This window comes from Lepidochelys kempii, chromosome 23, assembly GCF_965140265.1.
Source record: "Lepidochelys kempii isolate rLepKem1 chromosome 23, rLepKem1.hap2, whole genome shotgun sequence".
NCBI classification, from domain to species: Eukaryota; Metazoa; Chordata; order Testudines; family Cheloniidae; genus Lepidochelys; species Lepidochelys kempii.
This window is the reverse complement of record NC_133278.1, coordinates 8,647,409-8,671,232: the sequence shown is the minus strand read 5'-3', so window position 1 is coordinate 8,671,232 and position 23,824 is coordinate 8,647,409. Positions and strand designations below refer to the sequence as shown.

Sequence of the window (23,824 nt, the reverse complement as noted above, 5' to 3'; positions counted from 1 at the left end):
GCTGTCCCACAGCCCAGCACACAACTCAAGCATCATGTAAGTCCCAGTTGCCATCACACCCAGTTTCCCACTGCTGGTTATGAAACATCTTGACTCTCCCAGCCCAGCGACTGTGGCCATTCGCTAGCTGGAGCAGACATTTCTGAGATGCCTGAGCCTTCAAACACCCAAGGGAATAAACACTGAGAGATTCCTGTCCCTCTGATTGCTAGAGATGCTGGGGAACGTAGCGCTGAGGGGTCTGAATGGCCTCCGCACACAGTGACTGCCTGTCCCGGGCTGAATCACCACCACTGACATCCAGCTCGCATGGTGGTCCCTGAGCTGCTCTCTGCAGCACAGGAGCTCAGCACCACACTGGAGTATTGGGGTCAGCACTGACTGTGAGGGCAGAGTGCCCCTACTGAGTTCCCATCCCCCTCCCTGCATCATGGTGATTGACGTGGGTTACCTGAGCACATAACACTGGCATCTTTTCTGTGGTGAAAGTTATGATTTCCCCAAGGCTTAGCCATGCATTCACTGAGGGAAGCTTCTGATCCTGTGCAGTGAAAATCATCCAGCCAGATGGGATCAGACCCTAGCCCAAATCAAGCCCTGCCTGGGGCTGATAGCGCCGTCCCACAGCCCAGCTGCCTCCACATGATGGCAGCTTCACATAACTGCGAGTTGTCGTCACACACGGTCCCCACTGCTGATTGTGAGGCACCTCAACTCTCCCAGCACAGGGATTTGGGCCATTCACCAGTTGGAATGGAGCAAAGCCTAGACTGACTGAACCTGTAAAAACCCCAAGGGTATAATGACTCAGAGAGATTCCTGTGCATCTGATCTCTAGTGATGCTCGGGAACTTAGCGCCTTCCGCTGACCGGTCTGAACAGCCTCTATACACAGCGCCTGCCTATCAAGGACTCACTCCCCAAATCTGACATGCAGCCACCGCTAGGATGAAACAGGGCAGCTGAGAGACCAGGCACAGAAACTCATGGGCTGTGTAGGAGAGGAAGTGAGGAAGAACCGTGTCTCCAGTCACAGCTTTAGGGGATGTTACAGGTCCAGGAGTAATTAGCTGAGATGGAAATCACCCCGAGTGATGAGGGGAGGAACCCCACACTTCATAAAGGGATCCCAGGTTTCTACTGCCCCTGAGCGGCTGCAGGCTCCATTCAACCCCACATCACACAAATGGGATCTACGGTTACCCAGCGCCCCATTGTACTGTCATGGGGCAGGGGGATCAGAGTGATCAGTGCCGGGACAGGGTCTCTCACTGAAGCATACGTACCGCTCCCTGCAGCGCAGGCCCTAAATGCTGTGCTGGGGCACTGGCTCAGCACTGACTGTGAGGGGAGAGCGCCCCCTACTGAGCCCCCACCCCGCTCCCTGCAGTGCAGGCACATAGACTTGTGCGGGGGAAATGGGGTCAGCACTGACACCATGGGAAAAGCGACACTTACTGTGACCCCGAACCGGGTCCCTGCAGTACAGGCCCTTAGCACCATGCTGGGGCACTGGGGTCAGTGCTGACTCAGACAGGAGAGCTGGGTCTGTGCTGAAAGCTTCCCAGCCTGATCCCTGCAGCACAGACAGTGACGTGATGGATGAGGGTTACCTGAGCACTTGACACCAGCATCTTCTCCATGGTGACAGTTATTGTCTCCCCAAGGCCGAGCCCTGCATTCGGAGAGGGCAGCTTCTGTTCCTGTGCAGTGAACGTCATCCAGCCAGATACGGTCAGATCCTCGTCCAAACTGAGCTCTTCCAGGGGCTGATAACGCCGTCCCACAGCCCAGCTGCCTGCACACGACTCCGGCATCTGTTATGTCCCAGTTGTCATCACACACGGTTCCCCACTGCTGGTTGTGAAACACCTCGACTCTCCCAGCACAGCGACTAGAACCATCAACCAGTCGGATTGGAGCCTGCTCTGGAATGGCTGAATCTGCAAATGCGCCAAGGGAATAAACACTCAGGGAGATTCCTTTGCCTCTGATCACTAGTGACATTGGGGAACGTAGCGCCTCGGATCTGATCAGTCTCTACACATACCAATTACCTGGCAGGGGCTCATTCTGCCCTACTAATACACAGCCACCTCTGGGGTAGGAACAGGCAGCTGAGAGACAGGCCATGAAAACTCATGGGCTATATAGGAGAGGGAGTGAGGAAGAACCCTGTCTCCAGTCACACCAGTGGGAGATGTTACAGATTGAGGGGTAATTAGCTGAGATTGAAATCACTATGATGGGGGTAGGAGCCCCACACTTTATAAAGGGACCCAGGGTTTCTACTGCCCCTGAGTGCCTGGAGGCTCCATTCGACCCCAAATCCCACAAATGGGATCTATGGTTACCCAGCGCCCCATTGTGCTGTCATGGGGCAGGGGATCAGAGTGATCAGCGACGGGGAGGGTCTCTCACTGAGGCGCACGTACTGCTCCCTGCAGTGCAGGCCCTAAGTGCTGTGCTGGGACACGGGGCTCAGCACTGACTGTGAGGGAAGAGCGCCCCCTACTGAGCCCCCATCCCGCTCCCCACAACACCCACCGTGATGGATGAGAGTTACCTGAGCACACAACACTGGCATCTTCTCCGTGGTGACAGTTATGGATTCCCCAAGGCCGAGCCCTGCATTCGGAGAGGGCAGCTTCTGTCCCTGTGCAGTGAACGTTATCCAGCCAGATGGGATCAGAGCCTCGCCCAAATTGAGACCTGCCTGGGGCTGATAACGCCGTCCCACAGCCCAGCTGCCAGCACACGACTCTGGCCTCAGTTAAATCCCAGCTGTCATCACACACGGTTCCCCACTGTTGGTTGTGAAACACCTCGACTCTCCCAGCGCAGTGACTCGGGCCATTCACGAGTCGGAGCTGAGTCTGCTCTGAAATGTCTGAGTCTGCAAACACCCCAAGGGAATAAACACTCAAGTAAGTTGCTGTGCATCTGATCACTAGTGACCCTGGGGAAAGTAGCACCTCCCACTGACAGCTGTGAACCACCTCTGCAACTGCCTGTCAGGGCTTCATTCCCCACCACTGACATTCAGCCACCTCTGGAGTGGGACAGGACTGCTGAGAGACCAGGCACAGAAACTCATGGGCTATGTAGGAGAGGGAGTGAGGAAGAACCCTGTCTCCAGTCACAGCAGTGGGGGATATAACAGGTTCAAGGGTAATTAGCTGAGATGGAAACCACCTGGAGTGACAGGGGAAGGAGCCCCACTCTTCATAAAGGGATCCCAGGTTTCTACTGCCTCTGAGCAGCTGCAGGCTCCATTCACCCCCAAATCCCACAAATGGGATCTATGGTTACCCAGCGCCCCATTGTGCTGTCATGGGCCAGGGGGATCAGAGCGATCAGTGACGGGGAGGGTCTCTCACTGAGGCACACGTACTGCTCCCTGCAGCGCAAGCCCTAAGTGCTGTGCTGCGGCACTGGGCTCAGCACTGACTGCGAGGGGAGAGCGCCCCCTACTGAGCCCCCACCCCGCTCCCTGCAGTACAGGCCCTAAGAGCTGTGCTGGGGCACTGGGTCAGCACTGCCTGCAATGGGAGGACGTTATTCTTGAAATCGCCACCCTGCCTCCTACAGCACAACAGCCGTCAGCACCCTGGGACACTGGGGTCAGCACAAACTCCAGAGGGAAAGGCCCCCTTGTGTGGTCCCCAAACAGCTCCCTACAGCACAGTACCTTCACCCACATGGGGGCCAACACTGACTGCGAGGGCAAAGCAGTCTCTCAGGAACCCGCACGCTTTCCCTACAGCACGGGCCCCTGGCACAGTGCTGTTACATTGGGATCTGAACTGACTGCCCCGTATTGAGCTCCTACCCCACTCCCTGCAGCGTTACCTGAGCACACAACACCGGCATCTTCTCTGTGGTGACAGTTATTGTCTCCCCAAGGCCGAGCCCTGCATTCGGTGAGGGCAGCTTCTGTCCCTGTGCAGTGAACGTCATCCAGCCAGATGGGGTCAGAGCCTCGCCCATAGTGAGCACTGCCTGGGGCTGATAACGCCGTCCCACAGCCCAGCTGCCTGCACACGACTCTGGCATTCTGTAGGTTCCAGTCATCATCACACACAGTTCCCCACTGCTGGTTGTGAAGCACCTCGACTCTCCCAGTGCAGCGATTTGGGCCGTTCACCAGTCGGAGCGAAGTCTGCTCTGAAATGTCTGAGTCTGCAAATGCCCCAAAGGAATAAACACTCAGGTAGGTTCCTGTGCATCTTATTGCTAGTAATGCTGTGGAACTTAGGGCCTCCCACTGACAGGTCTGAACAGCCTCTAAACAGAGCACCTGCCTTTCAAGGACTCACTCCCCACCTCTGATATGCAGCCACCGCTGGGGTGCAACAAGGCTGCTGAGAGACAGAGCACAGAAACTCCTGGGCTGTGTAGGAGAGGAAGTGAGGAAGAACCCAGTCTCCAGTCACAGCTGTGTGGGGCGTTGCAGGTTCAGGCAAATTAGTTGAGACGGAAATCACCCGGAGTGATGGTGGTAGGAACCCTACACTTTAAAAAGGGGACCCTGCGTGGCTGCAGGCGCCATTGGACACCAAATCCTGCAAATGGGATCCACAGTTACCGAGCGCCCCATTGTGCTGTAATGGGGCAGGTGGATCAGAGCGATCAGCGACGGGGAGGGTCTCTCTCTGAGGCGCACGTACTGCTCCCTGCAGTGAAGGCCCTAAGTGCTGTGCTGGGACACTGGGCTCAGCACTGACTGCGAGGGCAGAGCGCCCCCTACTGAGCCGCCATCCCGCTCCCTGGAGCGCAGGCATGTAGAACTGTGTGGGGAAAATGGGGTCAGTGCTGACAACATTGGAAGAACGACATTTACTGTGACCCTCAACAGGCTCCCTGCAATACAGGCCCTTAGCACCATGCTGGGGCACTGGGGTCAGCGCTGACTCAGACAGGAGAGCTGGGTCTGTGCTGAAAGCTTCCCAACCCAATCCCTGCACCACCCACAGTGAAGTGATGGAGGAGGGTTACCTGAGCACACAACACTGGCATCTTCTTCGTGGGTACAGTTACTGTCTCCCCAAGGCGTAGTCCTGCATTGGGAGAGGGCAGCTTCTGTCCCTGTGCAGCTGACATTACCCAGCCAGATATGATTAGATCCTTGCCCAAAGTGAGCCCCGGTGGGGGCTGATAACGCCGTCCCACAGCCCAGCTGCCTGCACACAACTCCAGCATCCTGTAGGTCCCAGCTGTCATTACACACGGTTCCCCACTTCTTGTTATGAAACACCTCGACTCTCCCAGCGCAGCGACTCGAACCATTCACCAATCGCAGCTGAGCCACTTCTGAGATGCCAGAGTCTGCAAACACCCAAGGGAATAAACACTCAGGGAGGTTCCTGGGCATCTGATCTCTCGTGTCGCTGGGGAACGTAGTGCCTCCTGCCAATGGATCTGACCGGTCTCTGCACACAACCACTGCCTGTCAAGGGCTCCCCACCACTGACCAGGCTAATCACTTGGGCAATGTTGAAGTTTGTCCACTCCCCTCCCAGCCAGCTGTCACCTAGTTAGGCAGACTGGACTGCAGTCTGACCTACTGCTCCCACTAGAGCACTTAATGAAAAAGATCACCTCCCACACTAGTGGCAGGAACCTCCCGGGGAGCAGATTTACACCCTCACTCCTGGTGCTGATATTCCCTCCAGTGGGATACTGTGCAGTGCTGCAGGGCAGATGCTGTCATAAGCACCTTGGTGATTGGGAGATGAACACAGTCACCCGTGTCATTAGTGGCTGCCTTAGCCTGACATCAGCATCGAATTTACATGTGTTGGCTCCATAGCTCCCTGAAAACGTCACCCAGAGTCCAGGAACAAACCATCCCAATGTGTAGAAAGAACATTAAATATGGCAGGCGACCTGCTTGGCTTAACAGTGAAATCCTTGCTGATCTTAAACACAAAAAAGAAGCTTACAAGAAGGGGAAGATTGGACAAATGACCAGGGAGGAGTACAAAAATATTGCTCAGGCATGCAGGAGTGAAATCAGGAAGGCCAAATCACAATTGGAGTTGCAGCTAGTAAGAGATGTTAAGAGTAACAAGAAGGGTTTCCATAGGTATGTTAGCAACAAGAAGATCTGGGAAAGTGTGGGTCCCTTACTGAACGGGGGAGGCAGAGAATGTGGAAAAAGCTAATGTACTCAATGCTTTTTTTCCCTCTGTCTTCACGAACAAGGTCAGCTCCCAGATTACTGCACTGGGCAGCACAGCATGGGGAGGAGGTGACCAGCCCTCTGTGGAGAAAGAAGTGGTTCAGGACTATTTAGAAAAGCTGGACAAGCACAAGTCCATGGGGCCAGATGTGCTGCATCCAAGAATGCTAAAGGAGTTTGCGGATGTGATTGCAGAGCCATTTGGGGTTCCAAAGAGGATGGATCTAGACTGTTCTCAGTGGTAGCAGATGACAGAATGAGAAAGAATGGTCTCAAGTTGCAGTGGGGGAGGTCTAGGTTAGATATTAGGAAAAACTTTTTCACTAGGAGGGTGGTGAAACACTGGAATGCGTTACCTAGGGAGGTGGTGGAATCTCCTTCCTTAGAAGTTTTTAAGGTCAGGCTTGACAAAGCCCTGGCTGGGATGATTTGGTTGAGGATTGGTCCTGCTTTGAGCAGGGGGTTGGACTAGATACCTCCTGAGGTCCCTTCCAACCCTGATATTCTATGATTCTATGATCCCCCGTGAGAACTGACTGGAGCGCAGTGACGGCTGGCAGCAACCTGCTGCGCTCCAGGCTGACAAGGGTTGCACCCAGTGCAGAGGCAATGCACACTTCCTCCAAGCAGATTGGCCCCCTCCTGAAGGAAACACCTGCCCCGTGATTCCTCCTGACTTGCCACGACTGACTTGGCAACATCGTTTTGTGGCAGCTATTGCTGCACTCATGTCTAGTGCTGCCAGCCCAGGACCAGTCTCAGATGAATGACGGCAGAGCTGGGCTGAGAAGCTGTGTCCTCACAGAGGGGCGGCAACTCTGGGATACAGAGACTGGCTTGCTGATGAATTTCAGAAGCCCTAACTTCTATCTTCCTATTTGCAACCTGGGACACATATCCTGGACTAGGCTTCACGGGCCCCTGACAGGACTGGCCAGAGGGACTGCTGCAATGCAGAGTTTTGGCTTAGCCTGATCTTCTCAAGCAGCCGTTACATCTTCAAAGAGCGACTGGAATTCAAATTAGAAATAATAATACAACAAGTAGAAGTGCCTGGGTTCTAGCCCAGGCTGTTCCATGGGCTCACAAAGTGATCTGGGGCAATCCTCTGTGTTTGGGTTCCTTCTTCTGTTAAGCATGGATAATAGCTACCCACCATTTCATAAAGGTGTTGTTTTAAAATTAAGGTTTGCATAGAGCAGGGGAAAGGTAAATTGTTCTGGTAAGTGATAGGCAGCTTTTTTTAATAGTGGCAGAAGCTGTAAAAAGAACGGTAAGGAGTGACCAGGGAACAGAGTGGGAGGACGAGAGAGAGCAAAGGTTAATGAAACAAGAACAAAGAAACAAAGAAACTCAAGTTGCAGTGGGGGAGGTTTAGATTGGATATTAGGAAAAACTTTTTCACTAAGAGGGTGGTGAAACACTGGAATGCGTTACCTAGGGAGGTGGTAGAATCTCCTTCCTTAGAGGTTTTTAAGGTCAGGCTTGACAAAGCCCTGGCTGGGATGATTTAACTGGGAATTGGTCCTGCTTTGAGCAGGGGGTTGGACTAGATGACCTTCTGGGGTCCCTTCCAACCCTGATATTCTATGATTCTATGATTCTAAGAGGTGGGGCAGCAATACAGATGGTCACACGTGATGGAGGAGAGCCCCGTTAGAAGACTGGACCTTGAGGATGCACAGTCAGATGGCTGAACAAGCTAGAGCAGGGATCGGCAACCTTTGGCATGCGGCCCGTCAGAGAAATCTGCTGGCGGGCCAGGATGGTGTGTTTACCTGCAGCATCTGCAGATTCGGCCGATCGCAGCTCCCACTGGCCGCGGTTCGCCGTTCCAGGCCAATGGGGGCTGCAGGAAGTGGCACGGGCCGAGGGATGTGCTGACAGCCTCTTCCCGCAGCCCCCATTGGCCTGGAACGGCAAACCAAGGCCAGTGGGAGCTGCGATCTGCCAAACCTGCAGACGCTGCAGGTAAACAAACCAGCCCGGCCCGCCAGCGGCTTTCCCTGGTGGGCCGCGTAGCAAAGGTTGCCGATCCCTTAGCTAGAGGTAAGCAAGGTTGGAATGAGCTATCCCCTGACAGCTAGTGATGAGCTGGGGAGAGGAAAAGGCTTCAGGACCAGACTGTATTTACATGGACACACCCACTCTGCCTAGGTATCCAGCAGAAAGAGCTGTGTTGCCTGGTGTTGGGTTACAAATCACTGTAGTACTGAATACAGGCGCAATGAAATGTTACCCTGATTGTGTGAGTAAAGGGCAGCACAACTGTGCTTAGCTTGCCCTGACTGAGGCTTGCCCTGACTGGGGGTCACCCACAACTGAACTGAACTCACTAACTAGGGGGCTCAGACACCAGACCCCTATCAAGAGTGAGAGGGAGTGAAGATGGGTTTTTCTTCTGAGGGCTCTGTCTAAAAGGTCTAGGCATGGTTCAATCTGCTACCCCACCCCCTTCAAAGGTAGAGCTAATTAAGGCTCTATTAGGAGTCTTTTTGGTTTAAATGATCACTAGAGCTGAAATCACCTGCTGCGAGACAGTGTTTCTGCTCAGCCTGCTTCAGCACCAAGGTCTCTCCACTAAGAGCTGACAGTCACTGAGAGCTGGGTAGAGACTCAAGAGCTAGACCTGCAGAGGTCACAGTAGAGAGGCCGGGGGCAGCAGGAGGTGAGGGCGAGCACAGTAGTGAGTGGCTGGCAGGGCAGCTGTCACCAGAACAAGCACCCAGACAGCAGAGCGAGCCAGGCGCTCTCCTCCCCACCCCCATGGTGGGAGCTGAACTCACACAGGTGCACCTCTGCATCTTCACTAACTAAGGACAACCACTGTGAGTGGGGTGTGGTGGAGAGAGAAGGGAAGGGCATGTTAAAGGAACTTTTGGTTGCTGGACTAAAGAACCTGAGGCAAGACACTGTCCAATGTACTCTGGGATAGGTGGTTTGGTCATGATTAAACCTATTTCCGGCGTTTTGTCAAGTTAACGCTGGGTTACTTCCCTCCTTTTATTAAAAAGTTTCTTTTCTGCACTGAGACTCTGTGCTTGTGAGCGGGGAAGCTTTGCCTCATAGAAGCACCCAGGGGGTGGTGTGTAATTGTCCCAGGTTACTGGATGGGAACTCAAGCCAGTTCTGTGGTATTGCTGAAAAGGAACCCCTAGATATTGAATTCAGCCCTGATCGCTGCTGACTCCACCTCGCAGAAGGGTTACATAGATATTGACTTGTGAAATATGCAATAGAAGAAGACTCCCCCCACTGACATGCAGCCAGTTCTGGGGTAGGACAAGGCAGCTGAGAAACAGGACAGGGAAATATTTAGGCTGTGTAGGACAGGAAGTGTCCTATATCCAGCTGTTGGGGAAGTTACAGGTTCTGGGCTAATTTCCTGAGATGCAAATCCTTCGGAACACAGTGATTATAGATATTGGTTCTTGAGAAATTGGCCCTGGATTTTTAGTTTGAGTGAGCGGCTGCAGGCTCCATTGACACCAAATCCAACCAGTGGAAGCTATAGTTACCCAGCCCCCCATTGTGCTGCAAGGGGGTCTGGCCCAGGGATAACTAGATGCCAACTGGCAGAGGGCATAGGGATGCCTAGAGTTATACGGGGATCCCCTGGGTGAGATATATGTACAATAGATCATCAAAGGTGGCATGTGAGGTCTCTACCAAGAGCCAGCAGCCCACTCGTCACCCTAATGGGGGCAAGATGTTTGTATGGGACATAGCTGAAGAGAGATGTAAAATGTGGAATATGAGGCTGCAGAAGTGCTGAAGTGAAGCTTGTCACCTGCGCCATGGCAATCCCTTCGGCTGAGCCAATCAGCACACAGAACAAAGCACAGCCATGGAGACAGGCTATATTCACTGTCTGGACCCAGTGGGGGCCTGAGAATTTACAAAGACAAAGAGCCCCAGGATATGTCTCCGAAGAGAGACCTCCTCTGGGAAGAGACAATGGTCTGTACCTACAAAGAAAGAGGAGAGGGGACAAGAGCTCCCTTTCACTCAGGGGGCAGCTGACAGTGTTTGTCTCAGGAACAGGAGATCACAGCCAAGCCTGGAGTAAAACCCCGGAAGGACTGTGGGGTGAGCGTTGCTCTACCAGACAGAAAAGTATCTCGTTCAGTGAGTCTAGGCACTAGTCAAGGTGGTTTGATTTTATTGGCCATGGAACCATTTCTTTCCAACCCTTCTCCTTGCTACTCCTCGAATCTCTACACTCTGTGAAATCACTTGGCCTTGTCACTATGAAGTGAACTAGGGCTGTGCATTGATTGGGGAAGAGATGGGAGGTGGAGGTGGAGCTGGTCAGCTGGGGGCCCTGTTCCTTTGGGAGCAGCGGATCTGTGACTGCTGTGAATGCCCAGTGGGACAGGAGCTGGGAGCTTTAGGGGGACACTCGGAGGGCTGGGGGCTGGAGTGTGCCTATTGCCAACCTGGAGAGAGGCCATGCCTCAACGCCTAGAGGGCACAGCTTGTGTGGCCTATGGCTGAGTGAGTTGGAGAGCTGCCCCCCAGCGGGCACAGACAAGGCTTCCTCATGCTAGGGGCCCATGGCACTGCACTGGGGCATTAGGGCAAGCACAACTGCAAGGGGAGAGCGCTCCCTACTGACACCCAGGCCTCCTCCCTGCAGCACAGGCCCCTTGTCACTGCACTGGGGCACAGGGGCCAGCACTGACTTCACGGGGAGAGCACCCCCTACTGAGCCCCATGTCGCTCCCTGCAGCACAGGCCTATAGATCCGTAGAGGGGAATTAGGGTCACCACAGCATGTGAGAGGAGAGTGTCCCCTACTGGAACCACCATACAACTCCCTGAAGCACAGGCCTCAAGCACCATGCTGGGGTTAGTAATGGCTGTGAGGGGACAATGCCCTGTAATGAGCTTCCCACCCTGCTCCCTGCAACACGCACTGTGAAATGAGGATTACCTGTGCAAACAACACCAGCATCTTCTCCGTGGTGACAGTTATTGTCTCCCCAAGGCCGAGCTCTGCATTCGGAAAGGCCAATTTCTGTCCCTTTGCACTGAACATCGTCCAGCCATATACGGTCAGATCCTCGCCCAAATTGAGCCCTTCCTGGGGCTGATAACGCCGTCCCACAGCCCAGCTGCCTGCACACGACTCTGGCCTCAGTTAAATCCCAGCTGTCATCACACACGGTTCCCCACTGCTGGTTGTGAAGCACCTCGACTCTCCCAGCGCAGCGACTCGGGCCGTTCACCAGTCGGAGCTGAGCCACTTCTGAGATATCGGAGTCTGCAGACACCCCAATGGAATAAACACTCAGGGAGGTTCCTGTGCATCTGATCAGTAGTGATGCTGGGGAACGTAGAGCCTCCCACTGACAGTTCTGAACAGCCTCCACACACAGCTACCACCTATCAGGGTCTCACTCCTCACCACAGATATGCAGCCACCACCAGGGTGCAGCTGAGAAACAGGCGAGAGAAATCTGGCCGTCATTTAGAGAGGACATGGGGAAGAATTCTGCATCCAGTCACCATAGTGCCAAAAGTTAAAAGTTCATGGCTCATCAGCTAAGATGCTAATTGGCCAGGGCAATGGGATTAAGAGCCTGATGCTTGACAAAGTATCCCAGGGTCCCTACTCCTTGTGAATGGCTGCAGGCTCCATCTGATCAGCGGGATTCATACATCCCAAGACCCAAAGTGCCCACTGTGACCACTTAGTCTGACCTCCTGTGTAGCACAGGCCAGAGACCTGCCCTGGAGTAATTCCTCAGGCAGATCTTTGAGAAACAGCCAATCTTGATTTAAAAATTACCAGGGAGGGAGGATCCCCCACAGCCCTTGGTAAGATGTTCCAACAATTAATAATCCTCATCGTTACAAATTTATACTTTATTTGTAATCTAAATTTCTCTCTTCAACTTCCAGCCATCGGATCTTATTAATCACTTGCCTGTAAGATTGAAGAGTCCTTTATTATCACATTTCTGTTCCCCATGATGGTAATTATAGACTGTGATCAAGTGGTCCCTTCACCTTCTCTTTGTTAAACTAAACAGATTGAGCTCCTTGCGTCTGTCACCACAAAACAGGTTTTCTAATCCTTTGATCATTCTCATGGTTCTTCTCTGAACCTTCTTAAATTTATCAGCATCCTTCTTGAATTGTGGGCAAGAGAACTGGACACAAGATTCCCGCATTGGTTGCACCAGCACCAACTACAGAGGTAAAATAACCTCTATACAGCTACTCGAGATTCCCCTGTAAGTGCATCCCAGGATTGCACTAGCCATTTTGGTCACAGAGTCATACTGGGAGCTCCTGTTCAGCTGATTATCCACCACCCACTCCCAAGTCTTTCTCAGAGTTAGGGCTTCCCAGGGGAGAGTCCCCCCTCCTGTAAGTACAGCCTGCATTCTGTGTTTCTAGATGTATAATTTTACATTCGGTCATGCTAAAAGGCATCTTGTTTGCTTGCACCCAGCTTACCTAGTGATTTAGATCACTCTGTGTCAGGGACCTGTCCTCTTCACTATTTACCAGTCTCCCAAATTTTGTGTCATCTGCAAACTTTCTTAGTGATGTTTTTATGTTTTTCTCTAGTCCCTTGATAAAATTGTTAAATAGTGTAGAGCCAAGAAGTGATCCCTCAGGACCCCAGTCAAACACATTTGCTCGATGATGATTCCCCATTCACAATTACATTTTGAGACCAGGAAGTTGGCCAGTTTTTAATTGATTTATCATGTACAATGTCGATTTTGCATCGTTCTCGTGCAGTGCCAAGACAAAAGCCTTACAGGAATCTAGAGCAGGGGTGGGCAAACTACGGCCCGTGGGCCGGATCTGGCCCCTCAGGGCTTTGGATCCAGCCTGCGGGATTGCCACCCCTGTGGCGCTGTGGGCGCCGCGCTGCTCCCGGAAGCAGCCAGCACCACGTCCCTGCAGCCCCTGGGTCGGGGGAAAGGTGGCAGAGGACTCCGTGCACAGCCCTCACCTGTGGGTTCCAAACCCCAAGCTCCCATTGGCTGCAGTTCCCCATTCCCGAGAGTGGTGCAGGGCTAGGGCAGGCAGGGAGCCTGCCTTAGTGGTGCCGCACCACTGCCACCCTGGAGCTGCTCCAGGTAAGCGGCACTGGGCCAGAGCCCACACCCCAAACCCTCCTGCATCCCACACCCCAACCCCCTACCCTGAGCCTGCTGCCGCACCCCACACCGCTCCTGCACCCCAACCCCCCACCCCCTGCCCTGAGCCCCCTCCCATACTCTGCACCGCTCCCCTCACCCCAACCCCCTGCCCTGAGCCCCCTCTTACACCCCTCATCCACCCCAACCCCTTGCCCTGAGCCCCTTCCTGCACACCGCACCCCTCCCACACCCTGCACTCCCTCCCGCACCCCAGCCCTACATTCATGGCCATGCATGCAATTTCCCCACCCAGCTGTGGCCCTTGGGCCAAAAAGTTTGCCCACCCCGATCTAGAGAGATGAGGTGAGTGAGGTAATGTCTTTTATTGGACCAGCTTCTGTTGGTGAGAGAGACAAGCTTTGGAGCTTACTCTTCAGGTCTGGGCTCTGTGTGGCTCGAAAGCTTGTCTCTCTCACCAAGAGAAGTTGAGCCAGCAAAAGACATTTCCTCACCCACCTTGTCTCTCTTGTATCCTGGGACCAACATGGCTGCAACTACACTGCATACAAAAATGGCAGATGTCTAAGCAGGGCACATCAGGGCTCTTCCTTTAGGCAACCAAATCTCTCGTCTCATCAGAATAAGACAGCAAGTGAGTCTGACGAGAACTCACTGGTCACAGAGCGCCTATAGGGCTAGAGTTGGGTGGGGGGGATCAGAGTGAGCAGACATGGCAGAGGGACACTCACAGCGATGTATACACCTCAGCCTGCAGCACGGTGCCCTAGCACCATGCTGGGGCATTGGGGTCAGCACTGACTCAGAGAGAGAGCAGCCCCCTCCTGTCATCCCCAAACTGCCCCCTGCAGCAAGGCCCTTAGACACGACCTGGGCTTTGTGGTAACGCAGGAGCCTGCAGGGAGAGCAGCCTCCGCTGAGCCCCAGCCCAGCATTTTGCATCAGGGTCAGAACTCACTGTGAGGGGAGAGCGCCCCAGTGAGTCCCCGAACTGCTTCTCGCAGCACTTACAGGGGCATGACAAAGGAGGGTTACCTGAGCACACAACACTGGCATCTTCTCTGTGGTGACAGTTATGGTCTCCCCAAGACTTAGTCCTGCATTCGGAGAGGGCAGCTTCTGATCCTGCGCAGTTAACCTCAGCCAGCCAAATTGGCCCAGATCCTTGTCCAAATTGAGCCCTCCCTGGGGCTGATAACGCCGTCCCACAGCCCAGCTGCCTGCACACGACGCCGGCATCAGTTATGTTCCAGCTGTCATCACACACGGTTCCCCACTGCTGGTTGTGAAACACCTCGACTCTCCCAGCACAGCGACTTGGGCTGTCCAGCAGTCGCACGTCAGCCAGGTGTGGAAGGGCTGAGTCTGCAAACATCCCAAGGGTGTAGTCAGAAAGATTCCTGTGCATCTTAACATTAGCAATGCCAGGGAACGCAGCGCCTCCCACTGATGGGTCTAAACAGCATAAGCACACAGCGACTGACCATCAAGGGCTCACTCCCCACCACAGACATGCTACCACCTCTGGGGTGGAACAGGGCAGATGAGAGAGTTTACGGAAAGCTGGCCCAGTAGTTTAGGCAGGAAGTGGGGAAGAATTATGTCTTTCTTAGTTACTGCAGGTTTGAAAATTAGGCCTATGAGATTGCCCAACTAGAGCATAATGCATCACTGCAGCCAATGGCCCTCCAGCAGAGGCCACAACTGCTGACTTACCATGGTCAGGTAACTAGCTGCAGACTGTTGATTAGACATCTCCAGGTATAAAGATTCCTGTTCCCATCTTTCCCCTTATCTGAACAACCCATTGCTAGGCAGCTGCTGACCAGATCCCTGGGACCTGCCCCAGTTCCTTATCCTTGTTCCTGACTCATGCTTCCTCACCCCGTTCCTGTTCCTTGCTCCTGTTACCGTCCCTTGCTTCTGGCGCCTGTTTCCTGGCCCAGGGAGCGGTGTATGTCTCACAGGGAAACAGCACACCCTGCAGCACAGCCCCCCAGCACCTCTCTGAGACACTGGGGTCAGCACTGGCTCAGACAGGAAAGCAGGGACTGTGCTGAAAGCTTCCCAGCCTGTTCCAGGCAGCACCCCCAGTGACGTGACAGAGGAGGGTTACCTGAGCACACAACACTGGCATCTTCTCCGTGGTGACAGTTACTCTTTCCCCAAGAACTAGCCCTGCATTCGGTGAGGGCAGCTTCTGTCCCTGTGCAGTTAACCTCATCCAGCCAGATACGGTCATATCCTCTCTCAAAGTGAGCCCGCCCTGGGGCTGATAACGCCGTCCCACAGCCCAGCTGCCTGCACACGACTCCAGCATCAGTTAAGTCCCAGCCGTCATCACACACGGTTCCCCACTGATGGTTGTGAAGCACCTCGACTCTCCCAGCACAGCGATTGGGGCCATTCACCAGTTGGAGAGGACCTAGGTCTGGAATGACCGAGTCTGCAAATGCAATAAATACTCAAGGAGATTCCTGTGCATCTGATCACAAGTGATGCTGATGACTGTATCGCCTACCACGGATGGGTGTGACTGGCCTCCTCACACAGCCACTCCATGCCAGGGGCTCAGTCCCCACTGCTGACATGCTGCCACTTCGGGGTGGGACAGGGCAGCTGAGAGTCAGGGCACAGAAATATGGTGACTGTGCAGACAGGAAGTTGGGGGAAATGTTTGTCCAGTCAGAGCTGCGGGGGACATTACAGGTTCAGGGCTAATTGTTTGTGGTGCAAATTGTCCAGCATGGCTGAGTTAGGAGCCCAACTCTTGTCAAAGTGACCCTGGGTTTCTAGTCCCCAGGAGCAACTGCAAGCTCTGTTTGACACCAAGTCCCACAGCTGGGATCCATGCTTACCCAGCGCCCCATTGTGCCAGGGGGGGCGGGGGATCAGAGCAATCAGAGCAGGGAGAGGGCCTCTCACTGTGCCCCACACTCCACCCTCTGCAGCTCACGCACCTAGCGCCGCTCTGGGGAACTGTGAGCGTCGCTGACTGTGAGGTGAGAGCCCCATACCCTGCAGCACAGACCTTTTGTTAGCCAGCGGGAGGACTGGGGTCATCCCAGACTGCTAGGGGAGAGCACCCCCTCCTGTGTTCCCAGTCTGCTCCCTTCAGTACAGGCCCATAGCGCTGCGCTGGGGCACGGGAACTCAGATGGGGAACCAGGGGCTGGGCTGAAAGCTTCCTAATCCACTCCCTGCAGCACCCACCGTGACAGAAGAGATGAGGCTTACCTGAGCACACAACACTGGCATCTTCCACGTGGTTACAGTTATGCTCTCCCCAAGGCCTAGCCTTGCATTCGGAGAGGGCAGCTTCTGTCCCTGTGCAGTTAACCTCATCCAGCCAGATACGGTCAGTTCCCTGTCCAAACCGAGACCCGCGTGGGGCTGATAACGCTATCCCACAGCCCAGCTGCCTGCACACGACTCTGGCCTCAGTTAAATCCCAGCCGTCATCACACACGGTTCCCCACTGCTCGTCATGAAGCACCTCGACTCTCCCAGCACAGCGACTCGGGCCATTCACCAGTCGGAGCTGAGCCACTTCTGGAATGCCAGAGTCTGCAAACACCCCAAGAGGATAAACAGGGAGTTTCCTGTGCATCGGATCACTAGTGACACTGGAGAATGTAGTGCTTCCCACGTACGGGTCCACACAGCGAATACCCATCACAGGCTCACTCCCCACCACTGACATGCTCCCACTTCTGGGGTGAATCAGGGCAGCTGAGAGACAAGCTCGGCAAAGTTGGCTGAGCTGTTTATGCAGGAAATGGGAAAGAATTAGGCACCTCCCATGCACGACAGGGCTCAAGCCCAGATCCACGAGCTTGCTGAACTACAGCCTTACCTGTCACATCACCGGGAGATGAGGGAATTGTAGCTAATGGGTCACCAGCAGAGGCCCACCCACCACGAGCAGGTGAAGAGAAGCAGACTGCTGATTGGACACCTCCAGCTGTAAAGCTCCCTGTTCCCATCCTACCCTTTGTCTGAGCAACTCCTTGCTAAGGCTGCTGCTGGCCAGACCCCAGGGACCAGATTCCTGCCACCTCACACGATTTCTGCTCCTTGCTTCCGTTACCACCCCTAGTTCCTGGCTCCTGCTGCCTGGCCCAGGCCAGTTCCTCCTCCTTGTTCCCGTTACCACTCCTAGTTCCTGGCTCCTGCTGCCTGGCCCGGGCCAGTTCCTCCTCCTTGTTCCTGTTACCACCCCTTGTTCCTGGCTCCTGCTGCCTGGCCCTGTGCCTGCTCCTTGCTCCCATTACTGCCCCTTTTTCCTGCTTCCTCACCCTAACTCCAGGGACCAATTCTGACTGCAGCTTGACCTTGGGCAAGGCTTCGGACTCTGTTTCTGGCTTTTACCTTTTGTGTGACGTCCAGCCGTGATCCTGATGCCATCCTGGCTCTGGCCACTAGGCAACACCACCTTGTTACTGGACCTGACAGTGTCCAATCCCGTCTGCCCAAGGATAACATTAGTTAAGTTGCCAATTTCCCGGGACAATGGAGTCAGGAGCATGATGCTCAGCAAAGTGATGTAGGGTTCCCAGTCCCAGTGAACAGCTATAGGCTCCAGCTGACACTGAATCTGACTGGAAGGAACAATGGCGACGGAGTGCCAGATTGTGCCATAGCTTGGAATGGAACTGGAGCAAGCAGAGACGGGGGAAGGTTTCTCAGAGGGACACATACACACCTCCCTGCAGCACAGCCCCCCAGCACCTCTCTGAGACACTGGGGTCAGCACTGGCTCAGACAGGAAAGCAGGGACTGTGCTGAAAGCTTCCCAGCCTGTTCCAGGCAGCACCCCCAGTGACGTGACAGAGGAGGGTTACCTGAGCACACAACACTGGCATCTTCTCCGTGGTGACAGTTACTCTTTCCCCAAGAACTAGCCCTGCATTCGGTGAGGGCAGCTTCTGTCCCTGTGCAGTTAACCTCACCCAGCCAGATACGGTCATATCCTCTCTCAAAGTGAGCCCGCCCTGGGGCTGATAACGCTTTCCCACAGCCCAGCTGCCTGCACACGACTCCAGCATCAGTTAAGTCCCAGCCGTCATCACACACGGTTCCCCACTGATGGTTGTGAAGCACCTCGACTCTCCCAGCGCAGCGATTGGGGCCATTCACCAGTTGGAGAGGACCTGGGTCTGGAATGACCGAGTCTGCAAATGCAATAAATACTCAAGGAGATTCCTGTGCATCTGATCACAAGTGATGCTGATGACTGTATCGCCTACCACGGATGGGTGTGACTGGCCTCCTCACACAGCCACTCCATGCCAGGGGCTCAGTCCCCACTGCTGACATGCTGCCACTTCGGGGTGGGACAGGGCAGCTGAGAGTCAGGGCACAGAAATATGGTGACTGTGCAGACAGGAAGTTGGGGGAAATGTTTGTCCAGTCAGAGCTGCGGGGGACATTACAGGTTCAGGGCTAATTGTTTGTGGTGCAAATTGTCCAGCATGGCTGAGTTAGGAGCCCAACTCTTGTCAAAGTGACCCTGGGTTTCTAGTCCCCAGGAGCAACTGCAAGCTCTGTTTGACACCAAGTCCCACAGCTGGGATCCATGCTTACCCAGCGCCCCATTGTGCCAGGGAGGGCGGGGGATCAGAGCAATCAGAGCAGGGAGAGGGCCTCTCACTGTGCCCCACACTCCACCCTCTGCAGCTCACGCACCTAGCGCCGCTCTGGGGAACCGTGAGCGTCGCTGACTGTGAGGCGAGAGCCCCATACCCTGCAGCACAGACCTTTTGTTAGCCAGCGGGAGGACTGGGGTCATCCCAGACTGCTAGGGGAGAGCACCCCCTCCTGTGTTCCCAGTCTGCTCCCTTCAGTACAGGCCCATCGCGCTGCGCTGGGGCACGGGAACTCAGATGGGGAACCAGGGGCTGGGCTGAAAGCTTCCTAATCCACTCCCTGCAGCACCCACCGTGACAGAAGAGATGAGGCTTACCTGAGCACACAACACTGGCATCTTCCACGTGGTTACAGTTATGCTCTCCCCAAGGCCTAGCCTTGCATTCGGAGAGGGCAGCTTCTGTCCCTGTGCAGTTAACCTCATCCAGCCAGATACGGTCAGGTCCCTGTCCAAACCGAGACATGCATGGGGCTGATAATGCTATCCCACAGCCCAGCTGCCTGCACACGACTCTGGCCTCAGTTAAATCCCAGCCGTCATCACACACGGTTCCCCACTGCTCGTCGTGAAGCACCTCGACTCTCCCAGCACAGCGACTCGGGCCATTCACCAGTCGGAGCTGAGCCACTTCTGAAATGCCAGAGTCTGCAAACACCCCAAGGGGATAAACACTCAGGGATGGGCTAAAGGAAAGGAATATGGGGCTTGTTCCCTATCATTTGCTCTGGCTCCCATTCAGTCTCAGTGTGGCAGACTGGCTTGCTCCGGAGGGCTGAGAATGGGACACTGGGGGGTTCCTCTCTGGAGGTCACCAGCTCTGATCCAGCCCCAGGCACGGTGGAATGGCTGACTCGTGGGATGGGGGATGGGACACAGGGTCTTTCCCCCAGGGGACTCTGGCTCCAGTACAGTCTGTGCGAGGAGGATGAGGTGACACAGTACATTGGGGGAAGGAGACCTGAAGCTTTTCCCCTGGAGGGCACTGGTTCCCGTTTGGCCCCAGCTCAGGCAGGGGCTGTGGCTGGCTTGGGGGGAACAGGCACTGCACTTTCACGTCTTGGGGCCCTGGGTCCAAGCTGGTAGTGAGTGGAAGTTGCAGCCATTGCAGCTCTCTGATGCCCAAAATGTGAAATGAGCTGCTGGGGTTAATTCCCCTCCATGACAGGACAGGTGTGTGCAGCCCAGCCCAGCCCTCAGTCCGAGCGACTCCCAGCCGAGGGGCAAAGGGCGTAACTGGTCAGGAGACTGAACTGCCCTTTGCACCTGCCCGAGCCCCCTCCCCGTCTGCGCCCCGACGCCCCCATCTACCAGAGCCAACAGCAGCAGCCTCACGGGGCTGTAGTTCTGCTCCCCGAAAGCCTCCACTGGGGTTGACTCAGCTCCTCTATATTCCACGGTATCCACATAGACAGGGCCAGCCCCGTGCTGAACTGAGCACTGTCCTGGTGCTGAGGGTGTCACAGCAGCCCAGCTCCTGGCACACCACCGCCGCCTGCTGCAGGCCCCAGCTGGTGTCACTCACGGCACCTCCACTCCCCCAGTGCAGGGATTGGGGCCATGCACCAGCTACAGCCAGAGCTGAGCTAAAATGGCTCTAACAATAACTAAAGGCAAAAATATCTCTTGGGGCAGATCCTATTCCAGGGGAAATCTGGGCCACCCCAGACTTAAGCGGCTCAGCCAGGCGCTGCCACAGCCCAAATGTAACTCGGACTTGCTAGGCAAGGCTGAGTTCTCGAGATGCTGGGTGGCCTGAGTATTTCCACAGGGACCCAATAGCCAGGATGCCCTTCACTCTGCCACACAGTCCACCTTGTTAACAATTCACTGGTGGGGAAACTGAGGCACGTAGCGAGGCAGTGATAGGCTGAGTCCACAGGGTGAGTCTGGCAGAGGCAGGATTTGAACCCAGGTCTCCAGTTCTACATTTGAACCACTAGATTAAATCATCTTAACTCTGCCCTTCCCCACCCCGATTTATAAGCCAGCTGCACAAAGAGCTGCACCTTGCAGCATGCACCCCACATACACCCCGCACCCTCTGCCTATGTTCGTATTTACCTGCCAAGGGGAATCCTGTCATGGAAGCTGAAAGAAAGCAAAGGGATGAGGTAAGTCTCTGTCTCCATGATTGGACATTTCAGGGATCTCCAAACACTGGCTGATATAAGTAGTGGCCCGAGTAAGCTCTTCCCTGCCATCTGTTGATGCACTGAGAGAAAAGGTCTCAGCTGCATGTTATATTTCAGTGACCCTAGCTACTGACTCTCAGGGAGGTGGATTGCCTACACTGATGGGAGAACCTCTTCTGTCAGCGTTGGTAGCATCTACGCTGTAATGTTTCCAGTGCAGAGGAGCCCTAAGTAGCAGACAAAATACAAGATGTGGTGAGCGACATCAGAACCAAAAAGAAAAGGAGTACTTGTGGCACCTTAGAGACTAACCAATTTATTTGAGCATGAGCTTTCGTGAGCTACAGCGAAAGCTCATGCTCAAATAAATTGGTTAGTCTCTAAGGTGCCACAAGTACTCCTTTTCTTTTTGCGAATACAGACTAACAAGGCTGTTACTCTGAAATCAGAACCAGTGACACTGCACCCGCCCTTCCAAACCGAGCCACCTGCTTTCAAACTGCCTGCATCACTGAAGGTCCCACACACCCTGCTCCCCCTAGGCCTTACTGGGGCTAGTATCCCCTGACCCTGGAGTGAAACTCCACACACCTTGTAATGGAATGCAAAAGTGTATTATACTGTTCAGCCACTAGATGGTGATGTGTGTAAAATACCTTATTTTAAGCTGATCTCAGCCATTCCTGGCAGAGCATTAAAGGATCATGGTATGTAAAAGCAAGCTCTGTGATCAGTCCATGTCTGGTACAGAAGAACATGACATAGTGTGTGGAGTAACATAAGAACATAAACAGAAGGAACAAAGCTACACAGGTTGCAGGATCTCAACACCATGCCACTCTTTAGTGCCCTAGAGAACTTTAGCTTTCACAAACTTCACCATGGATAGACTGGAAACAAGATTTCACATTGCTGCCAAGTTGCAAGGAAACTGGAGATATGCAGGTATCGTCTTTAATGTAGGCTATGGGAAGGAGGCAGAGCATATCTTTAAATCCTTTGACTTTACTGAAGACAGTCACAAAGGTGACAATGAAAGGGATCTGGCTCTGTTTGATGCATACATTATATCTCAGAGAAATGTAGCTTATGAAAAAGCTTCTTTCCACCAGAGAACTCAAGAACCAGGGGAAAGTTTGGAATGTTTTATAAGAGCTCCACATATATTGGGAGAAAACTGTGATTTTGGGAATGCAAAGGTTGAAAATAACCCAATAATCAGCCTCTGTGTGCTAACAGATAAAAAAAATTCACAGCAGCTACAACTGAGGAGAGATTTAACTCTAGCCACAGCTATTCAAATAGCAAACCAGTCTGAATTAGTCAAACAACAGAACAAAAGGCAGGAGCAAATTGAGAAACCTGAAACTAGCTATGGTTTAGCTTAGGCTATGTCTACACTAGCACTTGCTGTGGTATAACTTATGTCACTCAGAAATGTGAAAAAGCCACCCCCTGAGCAATGTAAGTTACACCGACCTAAGCACCAATATGGACAGCGCTATGTGGGCAGAAGAAGCTGTCCTACCAACATAGCTACTGCCACTCATGGAGCTGGAGTAGTGAAGCCAACTGGAGAGCTCTTCTGTCAGCTTAGGGCATGGCTACACTTGCAGATGTAGAGGGCTGAGAGTCAAACCAGCCGTCGGGAACCGCAGCAGGGAAAACGCTGCCGAGTGTTTACACTCTCAGCTGGAAGCGCACTGGCGTGGCCACATTAACATCTCTTGCAACGCCACAAAGAGCAGTGCATTGCGGTAGATATCCCAGCGTTCAAGTGGCTGCAACATGCTTTTCAAATGCGGGGGGGTGGAGTGGAGTGTGACAGAGAGTGTGCTGTGTGTATGTGGGGGGAGAGAGAGTGGGTTTTTGGGGTGCTGAGAGTGTGTCAGCGTGCTGTCTTGTTAGTTCAGACGCCCCTCCCCACCACCTCTCTCTCACACATTCACAGCAAGCAACATTCCACACTAACTGTTGCTTTGTCCCGGAACAGATAAGCAGCCGGCTGTCAGAAACGGAGCTTTGAAAGGGCATATCCGCATTCCTACAGCCAATTCCAAAACAATGGCAAGAGTGGCCACTTGACTTAAGGGGATTATGGGATGTTTCGGGAGGCCGATCGCAGCGCAGTAAAGCAACACCTCGTTCACAATGATGCTGGGGTGTTTCAGCGGAGGCACAACCAGCGTTATACTTCTCGTGGAGGTGGATTACCAGGAGCGCTCCAGCTGCAGAGTCCAGGCGCTCTAAGTGCCTTGCCAGTGTGGACGGGTCGGGAGTTAGGGCGCCTGGGGCTGCTTTAATGCACTCCAACTTGCAAGTGTAGCCAAGCCCTTAGGCCATGGCTACACTTGCAAATGTAGAGCACTTTGAGTTAAACCAGCCTTCGTAGAGTGCAGTAGGGAAAGTGCTGCAGTCTGTCCACACTGACAGCTGCAAGCGCACTGGCGTGTCCACTTTTGTGGCACTTGCAGTGGCATTGGGAGCAGTGCATTGTGGGCAGCTATCCCACAGAGCACCTCTTCCCATTCTGGTGCTGTGGCTTGTGGGAAGGAGGCGGGGGGTGCAGGGCATTCTGGGTCCTGTCCCAATGCCCCGTGATGCATTGGTTCACATCCCAGCAATCCCTCTGCTTCCATCCACAATTGACGCCATCTTTCAATGGTTTTTGTACTGCACGCTCTGCCTTCCCTTTTGGTCTGTGGGAATGGAGCCCGAACTGCTGAGGAATATG

The 23,824-nt window shown here is 53.9% G+C and overlaps 1 protein-coding gene across 1 annotated transcript in view; it reads right to left on the bottom strand.

Annotated features, from left to right (window-relative positions):
- The window catches only part of LOC140902093 (scavenger receptor cysteine-rich domain-containing protein DMBT1-like), a 44,944-nt gene extending 27,071 nt beyond the window's left edge, over positions 1 to 17,873 (bottom strand). The window contains exons 1-9 of the mRNA XM_073321784.1: positions 17,680 to 17,873; positions 16,546 to 16,875; positions 15,425 to 15,754; positions 14,344 to 14,673; positions 11,121 to 11,450; positions 4,999 to 5,328; positions 3,853 to 4,182; positions 2,567 to 2,896; positions 1,614 to 1,943 (exon numbers count right to left, since the gene is read on the bottom strand). Of these exons, the coding sequence (XP_073177885.1) occupies positions 1,614 to 1,943; positions 2,567 to 2,896; positions 3,853 to 4,182; positions 4,999 to 5,328; positions 11,121 to 11,450; positions 14,344 to 14,673; positions 15,425 to 15,754; positions 16,546 to 16,875; positions 17,680 to 17,836 (2,797 nt within the window). The 5' untranslated portion in view covers positions 17,837 to 17,873. The remainder of the gene's footprint in view (positions 1 to 1,613; positions 1,944 to 2,566; positions 2,897 to 3,852; positions 4,183 to 4,998; positions 5,329 to 11,120; positions 11,451 to 14,343; positions 14,674 to 15,424; positions 15,755 to 16,545; positions 16,876 to 17,679) is intronic.
- Between the last annotated feature and the right edge of the window lie 5,951 nt (positions 17,874 to 23,824).